This window comes from Hypanus sabinus, chromosome 8 (genome assembly GCF_030144855.1).
Source record: "Hypanus sabinus isolate sHypSab1 chromosome 8, sHypSab1.hap1, whole genome shotgun sequence".
Lineage (NCBI taxonomy): Eukaryota > Metazoa > Chordata > Chondrichthyes > Myliobatiformes > Dasyatidae > Hypanus > Hypanus sabinus.
In genome coordinates, this window is record NC_082713.1 from 54679524 (window position 1) to 54695580 (window position 16057).

Below are 16057 nucleotides of genomic sequence, written 5' to 3' on the forward strand. Positions count from 1 at the left end.
AAGATGGCAACTCCATGAAAAGAAAAATAGAGACTATAGAACACCCAGATATAAATACAGGGTTGTAAAAAGAAAGAATATATATCAATCAAAATGAAAAAATAATATAATAAAGCAAAAGATCATTAATAAAAAGGATAAACATTAAAGTTTAAAATAGTGTAATATGCCTTTAAAAAAAAGATTCCATATTCAAATACAAGAAAATGACGTTTCAAGAACAAAGACTTATGGGAAGAAGAAATGACATTTTGAAAAAACCATATTACAGAATATAAATGTAAATTCACCAATCTATTAAAAAGGTCATCAAAATAGGATTAAAAAAGGATTCAATAATCACTACAATATGTAAAAAAAAAGGGCCTAAAATCCAAAACATTCGTCCCATTTTCAAGTACAAGCAAATAAATGCTTACGGAAAGCAACGTCTTATGGGAAGAAGAAACGACATCTTAAAAAATAAATCATTATTACAAAGTATTAACGTGTATATCCAATTCAGAGGAAAAAAAATTAAGAAAAAAGACATTATAGTAAAATTAGAAGAGCATCTATAAAACATGATAATAATAAAAAAAAACAGGTCTACAGACCACAGTAAAAAGCTATACCGCAGCTTCATAAGTTAAAGCCCAAAACGAAATGGCATCTTCTCTCCAAAATTTCTTCAACATAACACATAGTGCAACTTGTACTAGAAGACAGATATTCTTCGACGAATTTCTTCGCTTCTTCCGGCGTATTAAAGAAGCGCTGACTGTTGTCATTCAACGTAATTCTGAGATTCGCTGGGTATCTTAAAGCTTGTTTAAGTCCAATTGAATGAATCTCTGCCATCACTGGTTTAAAAGCGATTCTCGCCTTCATCACATCAAATGAATAATCTTCAACAATACGAAACTTGTTGTTTCTGCGAGAAATCATACCTTTCTGATGAGCTAATCAAATTAAAATCCCTTTCTCCCGAGGATAATGGAGACGGACAATCACAGCTCGTGGCTTGTCTCTTGAGATCGAAAATCTCGAAACTCTGTGGGCACGATCAATAGTAGGTTTAGCCCGCAAAGCGTCCTCGCCAAAAATTTCCCACAATAAGTTAGAGAAATATTCAGTTAAGTCACCAGACTCAACATTTTCGGGAAATCCAATAATTCGCAAGTTTTGTCTGCGAGATCGGTTTTCAAGATCGGTGATTTTAAACTTATTCTGCTCCACTATTTTAGCGGTCGACCGTACCTTCTTCTCCAAAGTTTCAATAGTACGTATTTTTTCACAAATTAACTTGTCAAGAGCCGCAAACTTTTCTTCATGCCGTTCAATATCTGCTGCCTGCGATTGAAGCTTGGTATCAAACGATCTAACGACTTCTTCAAGCTCAGACATTTTCGCAGTAAGCTTATTCTCCAGACTTGCGAGTTTAGTATCCAGTTTAGTATCCAGAAGACTGGAAATTGCCTCGAGATTGATGGTCTTTAGACGATTTCTTAGATACAGACATTTTAAGTTTGAAAAGATCAAATCAAGTATTATTTTAGAAGAGAAGTAAATCGTAAATATCAACCCATGTAATTAAGTACGAAAAGATTTGATTAAAGGGTGATTATAGTTTAAAAAATGAAGAGCGCCTAAAAGGCAAATGTCTACGTCGCCATCTTGAAACTCCGCCCCGGAGTATGCTTTATGATCAACTACTTGTGAAGTACAAATGTGGCAGTTCTGTCCCGTTCCTGTTTACCAGACCTGGGACATAGTGCGATCAAGTGTCGTCCATTTTATCTGCCACGGGAGAGTTCAGCGATTATCTTGGTAATGGTGTACGTCCCACCTCAGGCCAGTTTTAAAACTGGGTCTAGAAAAACTGAGTGTTGAAATCAATCAGGCACCCTGATGCCTTCCCATCATTTTGGGGGATTTTAACAGGCCAGTTTGAAAAAGTCTCTAATTATTATCAATTGTTACAGCACCATCAAGAGTGCTTAGTGTACTATCCCACGCCCACACTTCGTAAAGTATGATCACCTGGCTGTACTACTACTTCCTGAATTTAGGCAGAGACTGAAGACTGCAGAACCAGTAGCGAGGGCTAAGAAGGTATGGACAAGGGAGGTGCTGTGGCTTTGAATCAGTGGACTGGACTGTATTCAGGGACTCATCTTCAAATCTGAATGGATATGCTTTAGTTGTCACTGACTTAATTAAAACTTGGGTGGATAAGTGTGTGTCTACAAGAACTTACTGTACATTCCCAAATCAGAAGTTGTTGATGAACTAGGAGGTTCATAGTCTGCTGAGGACTAGATCTGTGGCATTCAAGTCTGGTGACCCAGGTCTGAATAAGAAAACCAGGTACATGTTGAGGGGTATTTCAAGAGCACCAGGAACAATTCTGAACAAGGTTGGAGGCAGAATTGGACACACATCATCGTTGGCAGGCTGCTTTGCAGGCTATTACTTCCTGCAAAGCAAAACCTAACATCGTGAATGGCAGTGATGCTTCACTCTAGATAAGCTCAACAGCTTTTATGCTCACTTTGAAAGGGAGAATAGAACTACAGCTATGAGGATACCTGTAGTCGACGTACCTGTCCTCGACAATCAACACCTCAGGGATCTGTGCTTAGTCCTCTGCTCTACTCTCGACACCCTTAACAGTGTGGCTAGTCACAGCTCAGATGCTTTCTATAAATTTGCTGACAATGCAACTATTGTTGGCCAAATTTCAGATGGTGATAAGAGGACACATAGAGTGAGGTATATCAGTTAGTTGAGTGGTGTCACAGCAACAACCTTGCACTCGACATCTATAAACCCAGAGAACTGATTCTGGACTTCAGAAAGATAAGACAAGGGAACACACACCAATTCTCATAAAGGGATCAGAAGTAGAAAGAGTGAGCAATTTCAAGTTCTTGAGTGTCAATATATCTGAGGATCCAGCATGAACCCAACATACCTAAAAAGAAGGTACAGTGGCTATATTTCATCAGGAGTTTGAGGAGATTTGGTATGTCACTCACATTTTTACAGATATACTATGGAGAGCATTCTAACAGGCTACATCACTGTCTGGTATGGGGGTGCGGGGGTGGCTACTGCACAGGTTTGAAATAAACTGCAGAGAGTTGTAAACTTAGTCAGCTTCATCATGGCACTAACCTCTATAGTATCCAGAACATCTTCAAGGAGTGATGCCTTAAAAAGGTGGCATCTAACATTAAGGACCCCTGTCACCCAGGTCATGCTTTGTTTTCATTGTTGCTATCAGGTACGAGGTCCAGAAGCCTGAAGGCATGTAATCAACAATACAGGAACAACTGCTTCCCCTCTGCCATTCGATTTTTGAATCGATATTGAACCCATGAACACAACCTCAGGACTTCTTTATTTCGATTTTTGCACTATTAATTTAACTATTTTAAATTCACAGGTTTTCTACTATCATGTATTGCAATGTACTGCAAAGACAACAAATTTCTCAACATACGTCAGTGATATTAAACCTGATTCTGAACCTCTGGTAGGATTAACAGAGGAGATCTGTGTGTCCATGTCAATAAGTATTGGTGCATGAAGAGCTTGAGAGTAATGGCCACCATAGATAAAGTTTTTCATGATAAACTGCAGACCCTTCTACTCACTGAGGGAGTTCACTGTCATTGTGTTTGTTGCTGTTTATATCCCCCCTCTGCTAGTGCTGGAGAAATGCTGCAGGCATTCAGCCTGTCAGGAAGGGAAGCATCACTCTAGTTGATGTGCACAGTGGACTTGTGATCTGTTATGGTTTGTATACTTCGCTATTTACACTGCTTGTCATGGTGCCACAAATGTGTCTGTGAATTTTCAGTGAGAACTCTTGCTTTGCCTTCCTCATGGCACTGGAGAGCGTGGCTCTTGCTGACATTCGAGTCGTCTTATTCCTCCAATCTGAAGGTATTATCCCAATCCCTGAGCAGTGTGCAGCTCTGCAGTCAGCCATGTTTCTGGTTTGCCCTGGTAGTGTAGAGTTTAATCATGGTAATGTCCTCAATGAATTTTCCTATGTAGCCAGTTCTCTGCCGATCTTGCATTTTCATCAGTGTTGATGTGATGATCATAGGTTGCTCCTTCCCTGAATATGCTCCAGTCTATGCATTTGGAATAGTCCTACAGTGCTGAGGTGACACCTTCTGGCCAGATCCTGATCTCCCCGTAAACTGGTTTGACTCATTTAAGCAGTGGTCTGTATACAGAGATTAGCAAAGTGGATATGTAGTCTGTCTATCCATGGTGGGCGGGGGGAGTGCCAGGGCAGTGGGGAGCAGCCTTGTTGGCTCCACAAAGGTCGGTACAAAGCAGGTCTAATATATTCTCTCCTCTGGTTGCAAAGCTGGCATGCTGGTAGAACTTTGACAGACAGACATACTTTATTGATCCTGAGGGAAACTGGGTTTCATTACAGTTGTAAGACGGTTTTTAAATTGGCATTATTGAAGTCACCAGCAACAATAAAAAAGCCATCCCATCTTTGGCTTGGTGGTTCCAGACGGTGCTGTAGAGTCATCTGTGCGATTTGGTGCAATGAATGATGTGACATTGAGGAACCCCCTCCCCCCCACCCCCCCATGGAACAGGCACCCTTCTCAGCCACAGCAGGGGTGAGGAGGATCATAGCCAGGGTAAACCCAAGCAGAGATGCGGGGCCAGACAACATACTTGGTCAGGTGCTGAAGGATTTGCGTCCCAGCTAGCAGAGGTCTTAACAGACATCTTTAACATCTTTTTACAACAGTCCACTGTCCCTGCAGCTTCAAGGCAGCTACCATCATTCTGGTGCCCAAGAGAGTAACTAACTGGCCTAAACAATTAGCGCCCAGTGTCACTGACCTCAACCCTCACAAAATGCTTTGGGCGGCTGGTAACACGGTGTTTAACATGATCGTCCCTTAGGCTGATGGGTAAGCTGTCCTTGTTGAGCCTCAACATCTCTGTCTGTAACTTGATCTTAGGCTTCTTGATGGAAACATTCTAGACAGTCCAAGTGGCAGTAATATCTCAAACTCCATTCCACTGAGGCCTGGTGCCCCCTCAAGGCTGAGTTTTAGGCCTGTTGCTGTTTATGCTGCTGACTCATGACTGTACTGCCAGATCCAGCTCAAACCACATCAAGTTTGCTGATGATACATGATCAGCAACAATGATGAATCGGCATACGGAGAGGAGGTAGAGGGGCTTGTCAAATGGTGTGAGATCAGCGGTCTGAGTTTCAACATGGACATGACAAAAGAGATGATTATGGACATTAGATGCCGGATGACCACTCTCCATTGCATGGCTCTGCTATGGAGAAAGTGAAAAGCTCAAAGTCCCTTGGAGTGCCCATCACGGTGGATCTTAACTCCTCATTAGTCAAGGAGATACAACAGCATCTACACTTCGAGGGGATTGAGGCGTGCAAAGCTCCCTGCCCCCTATTTTTCCTCTGGACCACAGTGTGCCCACAGTATATATATATCACACAAAGCACATAACACATTCTAACAACTTTCTACAGGAACACCATCAAGAGTGTAATGTCTGACTCCATCATTGTATGGTCTGGAAGCTGCAAGGCTTTGAGACCCTACAGGGGGTAGTAAAAAACTGCAGAGAAGATCACCAGGATCTCTCTGCTGTTTGTGACATTGACTGGGAGTGTTATATACAAAGGACCTGAAGCATTGTTGAGGATTCCTACCACCAATCCCACTATCTCTTGACCCACTACCATCAGGAAGGAAGTACAGGAGTATCAGGACTTGGACAACATGGCCTAACATAATTCAAATCAGATTGCACAGTCATTGCAACCCAAGCACAGCACATGTGGTTGCATAACAAGGATGAAATACCTGTATGTTATTAGCCAACAACAACAGGAGCAATTATTTTAAGGGAAAATCATGAGTCCTTTTGCTAAGGTGAAACGTGTAGATTTTATTGGAGAATCATATTTCAGTGATTATACATTCATTGTTGATTGAACAGCCGTATTGATGGATATAGTAAAGTCTCCATACCAACAAGACTTTATCCTAATGTAGCAAAGCCAAATTGCTCATTGATTGCAATTACTGTTGTCTAGAATTCTGTGATCCTTATTGATTTAATAATTATAATCCTTACAATCTGCTACTTTCCCTCTTAGGCACCTCCTTATCCTCCTCCTGCTGGTCTCCATTCTGTTCCAATGATGGTGCCTGCTCTTCTGGCTGTGTTCCCCAGATAAAAGCTGAACCTTCTTGTTATTTTACTACATGGGTCTCCAAGGGGCTCATCTTCAAAATGTTTTTGTAATGATTAGCTTGATAAATCAAACTTGAAGAAACGTTGCTGCTCTGATGAGTAAAAGTACTTGTTAGTTTGTTTACGGTGAAAACAGACTCTGGAGAACTCTGCAGCACTTTCCCTTAATTGGAATTTCAAAACATCCTTTAGTACTGTGGAGAACTGCTTACTTTCTGTAGCTGTGTAACAAGTGTCATTGGCTGGACCAGCATTCTCATGTTGGTAGCACTGAAAATGCATCAGGTGAGCAAGTACGTATCCTGGTCTTTCTGGTGCAATCTGGGCAGAAGGTGTTTTTCATAGCAGTTCTTTACAACTTAACACAGTCATTAAGATTCTCGATTTTTTTTTGTTGGTAACACCTTAAGGATGGTTGATTGCAAAACTGGTCAAACCTTTACCAATTATATCACAAATAAAGTGATATGTTCACAGAAGAATTTGATAGTATGGGATGGCTACAGAAATATCAAAGAGAATGTGCTTAACGCATATAAGTAGCCCAGTTTTCAGGAGTTGAGAAATATCATAAAACATAAGTAAAAAGCTATAAAGGAACCAGGAATAATGTGATTTAGGGAACTGGGTGAGATGCAAAGAACAAACATGGGAACACAAATGATGTCAAGATGCAAAATGGAATAGACTAGGTGGGAAAAAATCAGAAGGACTTGGAGGTGAATATTCAATTGGAAAGAAGTGTCTAGTAATGTTGCACTGGGATATGTGCTAGATTCCTTGGTATTCATAATTATTTGTGACTGAGATAACAAAATAAAATTGCTTATCAGAATGTTTGACAGCAATAAAGAATGGTGCAAATATTTTTGGAGACGAAGTTATAAAATTGCAGCAAAGGACTGTAGTATCAGTTAAATGGGAACAATGGAGGTAAAGAGATTTAGGGACCCAAGAACAAAGATTGAAAAGGATATTAGTCAAGTGCAGAAAATAATTTAAAATGCTAATAGAATGTTAGGCTATAACTAGAACAGTAGGATATAAAGTAGAGTGAGAACAGTTCAAGAGTATTGTGCATTGCTCTGGACAGTTAATCTTAAAGAAGGTGAATTGTCTTTGAAAGTATTGTGTTTTCAATGGAATTGTGGCCCAGGTCCATGAGTTTGTTTTCATGGAGAGATTACATAAAATGTGATGATATTCCCTGGAATGTTAAAAAGAATGTGATGATATTCCCTGACAAAGCTGTATAAGAATACTGAGTCCAATCAGATGAATTTGGAGCACAAATTATCAAATTGACTGGTACCATGGCTAAGAGTCAAATGGTCTGCATATAAAACTGCCCTTATAAAACAGTCACCAATTTGTAGAGAGAACAAACTGGTTACCATTTACCACAATTGTAAAGAAGTAATATGAGCACCTTTTAAAAAGAAACAGAGGAAGAATAATTATGACAGGGTATTGACAGGATCTTGAGCTGAGCTGGGCTGGAAAGTGGCAAATGGAGTACAAAACACAGAAAAGTGTGAAGTGATTTCCTTTGGAAGGAAATTTGAATTTGAAGGGAGAATACGGGGTTGATTGCAAAATTGTTAGCAGTGTGGAAGAACAGAAGGGTCATGCAGTCCACATCTGTAGATTCTTCAAAGTTGCCAATCACAGGTTTATAGGTTTGTTAAGTTGTATGGCATGTTGGCCATTAGATTGGGGGCGGGGGGTGTTGAGTTCAGGAGCCATGAGGTAATGTTGCAACTCTATAAAATCCTGGTAATACCATGCTTGGAATATTGTGTTCCGTTCTGGTTGCCTTATTATAAAAGGATTTGGAAGCTTTAGAGTGTGTGCAGAGGAGATTTACCAGGATGCTGCCTGGATCGGAGTGTATGTCTTATGAGGATAGGCTTTTCACTTTGGAGCAAAAGAGGATGAGAGGAGATTTGATGGAGGTGTACAAGATGGTAAGAGACATTGATCAAGTGGACAACCAGAGACTTTTCCCCAGGGCAGAAATGGCTAATATGAGGAGGCATAATTTCGGTGATTGGAGGGAAGCATGGGGGGGGATTAGGGGTAAGTTTTTTTTTTACACAGAGAGTGGTAGATGTATGGATTGCACTGCCAATGATGGTAGTAGAGGCGGATACATTCATGCCATTTAATAAGCAAAGGGTGAAAAAGAATGGGGGAAATGGTTAGATTTAGAGTAGGTTAACAGGTTGGCACATCATGGGCTGAAGGGTTTGTACTGTGCTCTAATGTTCTATGTTCAATGTTGAGAGAAAATATACCCTTGAGATAGCTTGGCACAATTATGCATACAAACAAAATGACAAATCATTTTATCAGAAATGTATGCATGAAGCCATTATAGCAATAGCTGCTCAGAACCAATCACAAGCAAAATGTAACTGTATTGGGAGCTAGTTGTTTTCAGAAATGAGACAGTTACTAAAATAGCAGCAGACCAGTATCAGAATCAGAAATAGATTTTATATCACTGGCATATGTCATGAAATTTGTTGAGTGGTACCAGTACATTACAATGCATAAAATGTTATAAATTACAATAAGAATTATCTATAACAAAAGAAAATTAAATTAAATAAGCAGTGCAAAAAGTGAGGAAAATACTATTATTTTTATTGAGTTCATTGTTCATTTAGAAATCTGATAGTGGAAGGGAAGAAGCTGTTTATGAAATATTGGGTGTACATCTTCAAGCTCCTGAACCACGACCTTGATGGTACAATGACAAAAGGGCATATCCTGAGGGGTGGGGTCCTTATCAAAGATTATTTTTAAAGTCAAATATGTTCAATCATATGAAAGCTGCAACAGAATCCAGTGAATGCAGAGGGAATTATACCTTCCCGATTTAAAAAAAACTGGCAATTCTGCGTCATGAAAATGTGATTTATTATTTTAAAACAGTTTTTGAAGTATATTAATTCGTGTATCTCCACCTCCTTAAATGAAGAGAATGGCTTAATGTTTAAGTTCATTAAAAAAGAACAATTATATCAGTTATGGTCCTAGGAAGAGTTTATAACTTGATAGCAAAATGAGTAACTAAAATTTCACTAAGCCTTTGTCTACTTATGGAACAAAGAATTGAATCCAGAAACCAAGTTCCTTTCACACAAAATAAAACTTATGAGAAGCACAGTTGATTTTATGCTTTCATACAAAAGTAAACAACTTCATTGTTGGACATCTGGAATGAAAGCAAGATAAAATGCTGATCCAGCATATTTTTCAACTCCACACTGCATTTGTCAATATGAAATCAGAAGCATGGCTCCTATTTACTCGGAGCCATTGCTATGTGGACCATTTTTCATACTTCTCGGCTTAAATATTTTTGTCCTATAGCTGCCATCTTTTGTATCAAAAGCTAAAAGTAAAATTATTGTCAAAGTAAGTGTATATCTCATCATATTCTGCCCTATGAGCGCTCAGAATCAAAGAAATCAAAGTTAATGAAAGCTACACGCAGAGACTGACAAGCAACCAATGTGCAAGAGGCAAGTGTACAAGTATATTCTAAAAAGCATTAATTAACTAATACTGAGAACATGAGTTGTAGAGTCCTTGAAAGTGAGTCCATAAGACACAGGTGCAGAATTAGGCCATTCAGCCCATTGAGTCTGCTCCACACTTCCATCATGGCTGATCCCGGATTCCATTCAATCCCATACACCTGCCGTCTCGCCATATACTTTGATACCCTGACGAATCAGGATACTATCAACTTCTTACTTTAAATATACCCATGAACGTGGCCTCCACTGCAGTCTGTGGCAGAGCATTCCACTCTCTGGCTAAAAAAAATTCCTCCTTACCTCTGTTCTAGAAGATCACCCCCAAATTTTAAGGCTGTGCCCTCTTGTTCTGATCCCCCCATAGGAAGCATCCTCTCCACATCCAGCTTATCTAGTCCTTTCAATATTCGGTAGGTTGCCACCAATCTCCCCACCTATCTTCCAGATGGAAAGGTCACTGATCTCCATTCATCTTCATGAGTTTGTCCACCTTATTCCGACTGCTGCGTGCATTTAAATACAGCACCTTCAGTCCTGCAATCTTCACTCTTTTGGATTTTGCCTCTGTGGTACAATTTAACTCTTTGCTCTGTCTGCATTTGTAGCCAATCATTGGCTTGTCCTTCCTTACATTCACGTTACACCCATCATCTACTTGTAAACCTGCTGGCTCATCGTCAGCTCTATCATACTGATTCCCATCTCCCTGCCATAATAGTTCAAACCACTCCCAACAGCTCTAGTAAACCTGCCTGCAAGAATATTGGTCTCCCTCAGTTTCAAGTGTAACCCATTCTTTTTTCTACAGTTTCCACCTGTCCTGGAAGAGGTCCCAATTATCCACAAATCTGAATCCCTGACCCTGCTCCAATTCTTCAGCCACACATTTATCTGTCACCGCATTCTATTCCTATACTCACTATCATTTAGCACAGGAAGCAATCCTGAAATCACTACTCTTGAGGTCCTGCTACTAAACTTACTTCCTAACTCCCTGTATTCTGTTTTCAGAACCTCCTCAATTTTTCTGCCTATGTCATTGGTACGAATATGTACCATGACTTCTGGCTGCTCACCCAATTTCCGGATATTGTGGATGTGTTCAGAAACTTAACAGACCCTGGCACCTGGAAGGCAAACTACCATCCATATTTCTTTTTTGCATCCACGGAATCGCCTATCTACAGATTCCCCTGTTACTTCTGCCATGTTCTTCAGTTCCCTACCCTTCTGATCTCAGGGCCAAACTCAGCGCCAGAGGCATGGTTTCTGTTGCTTTCCCCAGGTAGGTCCCCCCCCCCCCCCTCAGCAGTACCCAAAATGGAGTGCTTATTGATGAGGGGGACAGCCACAGGGGTGCTCTCCACTATCTGATGTTCTCCCTTCTCTTTCTTGACAATCACCCATTTATCTGTCTCCTGTAGTCTTGGGGTGGCTACCTCCCTGTAGTTCCTGTCTACCACCCCTTCACTTTCCTATCAAGCAAAAGACATCGAGCTGTAGCTCCAGTTCTTTAACATAGTCTCTCAGGAGCTGTATCTCGATGCACCTGGTACAGATGTGGATCAGGGAGTCTAGTAGACAGCCAGAAATCCCACATCTGACACTCAGAACAGAACACTGCCCTGTAGATATACCCCCATTCTCTCAAGCGTTAAATAAGGAATGAACTTATCGACTTAACTTGCCTCCGCCTGTTCTAGCTAAAGCCCTGTTGAGCCAAAGCTTTACCACTCTTACTCAGACCATTCTGATGATGAGCACACCCTCAATGACTGCTCCACTAGATGATACCCCTCTTTTATGGAGACTGTGTTTTTGAAGCTTTTTGCCTAACTTGTGCAGAAACGCTTCTGCATCTGCGCTGTACTCCAGTCCGAAACTCTTGTTGAAAAACTTGCTGCTTTTCACTGGACTTGCATGGGAATGCTTCCACTGCATCTTTGTCATATTCCAATCAGAGACTCGTGTTGAAAATCTTAGTTCGTTGCCAGACTTGCACGGGAACACTTCTACTGCATCTGTGCCATGCTCCAATCAGTCCAGTTTGTGTTCAGTGATTAGTTTGGTGTTGATATGGATGAATTTATCCCTGCTGGTTCAGGAGGTTGATTGTTGAAGTTTAATAACTGTTCCTGAACCTGGTGGTGTGAAACATAAGGATCCTGTACCTTGTTCCCAGTGGCAGCAGTTAGAAGATAACATGATGCAGATGGGTGTTCTTGACGATGGATGCTGCTTCTTGTGGCAGTGATCCTTATAGATATGCTCAATGGCAGGTAGGGCTTTTCCTGGGATGGGCTAGGCAGCATCCAGCACTTTTTGTAGGCTTTTCCATTCTTGGGTATTGGTGTTTTCATACCATGCTGTGATGTAACCAGGCAGGATACCCTCTGCTGTGTATCTCTAGAAGTTTGTGAAAGTTTGAGATGACATGCCAAATCTGTACAAACTCCTTACAAAGTAGAAGCACCGCCCTGCCTTCTTCTTAATGGCACGTATGTGCTGGTCCTAGAACAGATCCTCTGAAATAACAAGGTCAAAGAATTTAAAGTTACTGACCCTCTCACCTCCAATCTGTCAGTGAGGACTGGCTTATGGTCCTCTGGTTTTTTCCTCCTGTAGTCAATAATCATCTCTTTGGATTTGCTGACATTGTTGCTTTGGCACCATTCTACCAGATTTTCAATCTCCCTCCGATGTGCCACTTCACCACCACCTTTGATTTGGTCAACAACCATGGTGTTGTCAGCGAACTTAATTATGGCACTGGAATTAGACTTAACCACACAATCATGAGTGTAAAGTGAGCAGACTGAGCACATAGCCCTGTACTGATGGTGATTGTGGAGGAGATTTTGTCATTTAATGTCTTTTACTAATGCACATACATTGTATTAATTTCTTCCTTCTCTGTCCCTCCAAACTCATCAACATCACTATTTTCGAGTCCAGTAGTTGCTTAGGAAGTTGGTAAAGTTCGGAATTCTTCCAGAAGTAGATGACAAGTTATCAGTGTGCACCAGTTACTCTTTCTCAACAGCTGTTACCTACCTTTTGCATTTCCTTTTTATATTTATGGGTTGAACTGGTTGTGTCATCACAACATCCTTGCATGAAAAAAAATATTAAACCAAGGAATTGATTTGGGACTTCAGGAGGGGGGAGTTAAGGGAACATCCACACCGAGGGATCTGAAGTAGAAAGGGTGAGCAGTTTCAAGTTCCGGGTGTCACCATCTCTGAGGAAGTATCCTTGACCCAACATATTAGTGCAATTAAAAGAAGGCACAACAGTGGCTATATTTCATTTGGAGTTTGAGGAGAATTAGTATGCCACCAAAGACATTCATGGTTTTCTACAGATGTGCCATGGAGAGGATTCTAACCAGTTGCATCACCATCTGGTATGGAGAGTCCACTGTACAGGATTGGGAAAAAACTACTGAAAGTTATAAACTCAGCCAGCTTCATCATGGGCATTGACCTCCTCGGCATCCAGGACACCTTCAAAAGACAATCCCTCAAAAAGCAGCATGCATCAAGGACCCCCTTCATGCAGGATATGCCCTCTTCACATTGCTACCACCAAAGAGGAAGCACAGGTGCCTGAAAACACACACTCATCATTCCAGGAACAGCTTCTACCCCTCTGCCATCAGATTTCTGACTGGACAATGAAGCCATGAATACTACCTCAGTATTTTCCTCTATTTGCACTAATTTAAATGTTTGTATATACTTCCTATTGTGATTTATGATTTTCTATTATTATGTATTACAATATGTTACTGCCGCAAAATAACAAATTTCACAACATATGCCGGAGATAGTAAATCTGATTCGGATACTACTGTTACGATATTAGCATTTTGTTTTTCATTTTCTTTCATTGTGTATCTTACTATTGCCTCACATTGACACAGTTGCATCCATGTAACGGTCATTTAAATTGGCACCTTTTTTTCAACTGTGAATGCATATGTGTGTGTTTTTACTCCTTGGAACTGATTGATTTTCTTCCCTACAACTTTTGTTTCTCTCTGAAGAAGTGTCACCAAAAGAAATGGAATGCCATTGATGATCTTTAATTTAAGGTACACATGTACAGTGCATGTGTATTTCTGTCGTGATGAGGCATTTAGTCAAAGCAGTTTTTTGTCATGCAGTGAGTGATAAGAGGTTTTTGATGTACTAGAGGTCCAATCTGAGATCAGAATGCATCCTCATTTTACAAGGAATTATGAGGAACAAAGATGATAACTGATTTAAATGATAACCTGTCTTTTTTACAAAAAATATGAACCTCTGTAAGTATAACACTATATTCTGTTATTGCTATTCCGTTTTACTACTTTGATGTACTATATGTATATTGTGAAACAATTGGTATTATTGGCATGAAAAACAGTGTTTTTCTACCTTGGTGCTTGGAGCAATAATAAACCAGTTAGAAATTTTCAGTGAGCAGCATAATGACATGGCAAAGTTACTTCATATCAAACATTATTCTAGCTCTTTGACTTGTGTGTTTATGAAATGTATGGGAGCAACATCTGTATGAGAAAGATATGTGGGGCTTAAATTGACTACAGCCTAGCCACTTCTGCAGTTCCATGCTGGTGGATTAATGTGACCATAGCTGCATGTTCACCTGAAATTTTGGGTGCAATGTAATGAGTGACGTCAAGACGGTGCTCTGAGTAGAAATCCACAAAGTGGTCTTGGGGAGTGAATGACTTTTAGAGTGGGAATGTTTTGGTTAATTTGCTTAGGCACTGTCAATGAACTGTAATGAAGTTGTAGGATTTTAAATTCCACAATCTTCTGCTTTTATTTTCAGATGATTCATATCAAGTCAAATTACATATGGATGGAAAACATGTTGAAACCAAGCTATTCTACATAAGAAATGAGATATTTTTCCTCTCACCTCATCTTAAATTTCATTCTTTTGCCATTGTTGTAGTGCTAGCATGTCAGGCTGAAGTACTTAGAGAAGAGAATGACAGCCTACGTTGCCAGCTTGATGCCTACAGAAATGAGGTGGATTTACTAAAACTTGAGCAGGGTAAGCTCTATCATACTGAAGAAGAAACCACAAAGGACCAACAATTAAAGCTACTGCAACAGACAGTGCAAGGGATGCAGCAGGTACTCATAACTCCTCTATTATTTTTCTTTAAAAGAAAATCATTCAAAGCAAGACAATTTATTTGTTATTTTAAGATTATCTGAAGTTTTTTTTTAAACAAACCTGTTGTCCACCCATTTTCATTCCTCAGGGTGGAGTAAGAACATCCTTGCATGGTAATTCTTTAGTAAAATTGTATGTATTTACTTTGTAGCAAGCTTGAATTACAGTATACTAGGCTACTTCTCTCACGTGCCGTGCTCAATCCAGAGCATTACATCTTTCCAGCAAAATCACATGATTAGGAGACAGTCATTCTTGTTTTTTAAAAACAACTGTTAACTTCAATTTTGAGCTTATGAATGAAGAGTTTTGTTTGTGTCATAAGTATTTCAGAAGCTTAATCCATTGTGAAACAGTATATATGTAAGTGCTCTTCACTGCACAAGGTGAAAAGTGTTCATGCACCGAAGTTTTGAAGGTTCTGTGAACTGACAAATAATTGGTACAGCATGAGAACAGACCCTTCATCCCAAATTGACTATGCTGAGTAAGATGTTTCTCCAAGTTAATCCTGTTTGCCCATATTTGGTCCATATCCTCAGAGACCTTTCCTATCTATGTGCCTTCTTTAAGGGTTGCTGTTGTGCCACCTCAGCTACCTCCTCATTTCACGCACACACCATCTGCTTGGATGTTTGTATGTATATGTAAAGTTTTCCCTCAAGTTCCTATTAAATCTTTCTCCTCGCCACTCAGATTGCTGCTTAGTAAAATAGAAATATAGCATCTTTAGAATGGCCAACAAGGAAAAGTATATGAATATCAATAGTGGACCTCAGCAGCTGAATTTTTGTGAATATGTCACTACTTGGAAAAATTGCAATATACTGTCTCTAAGGCACCTTGGATACTCGTGAAGGCAATATAAAAGCAATCATGAGGGTATTTATACACAGTGGAATAGAATTCATTACCACAGACAGCATGCCAATTACCTAATAGCCTATAAAAATTGAACCTATCCTGGTGTATATTTAGTATTTTAGTCATATTTGAGTAATATTGTAAATATATTGTTTAATTAAGCATTTTTGTCTACTTAAATA

At 39.9% G+C, this 16057-nt stretch overlaps 1 protein-coding gene across 5 annotated transcripts in view; it reads left to right on the plus strand.

The window, feature by feature from the left end:
* Positions 1–16057, plus strand: part of LOC132398153 (ecto-NOX disulfide-thiol exchanger 2-like) — a 295748-nt gene that overhangs the window by 257499 nt on the left and 22192 nt on the right. For all 5 annotated transcript variants that reach the window (XM_059977202.1, XM_059977201.1, XM_059977200.1 and 2 more), the window contains one exon: positions 14784–14968. In XM_059977202.1, the coding sequence (XP_059833185.1) occupies positions 14784–14968 (185 nt within the window). The remainder of the gene's footprint in view (positions 1–14783; positions 14969–16057) is intronic.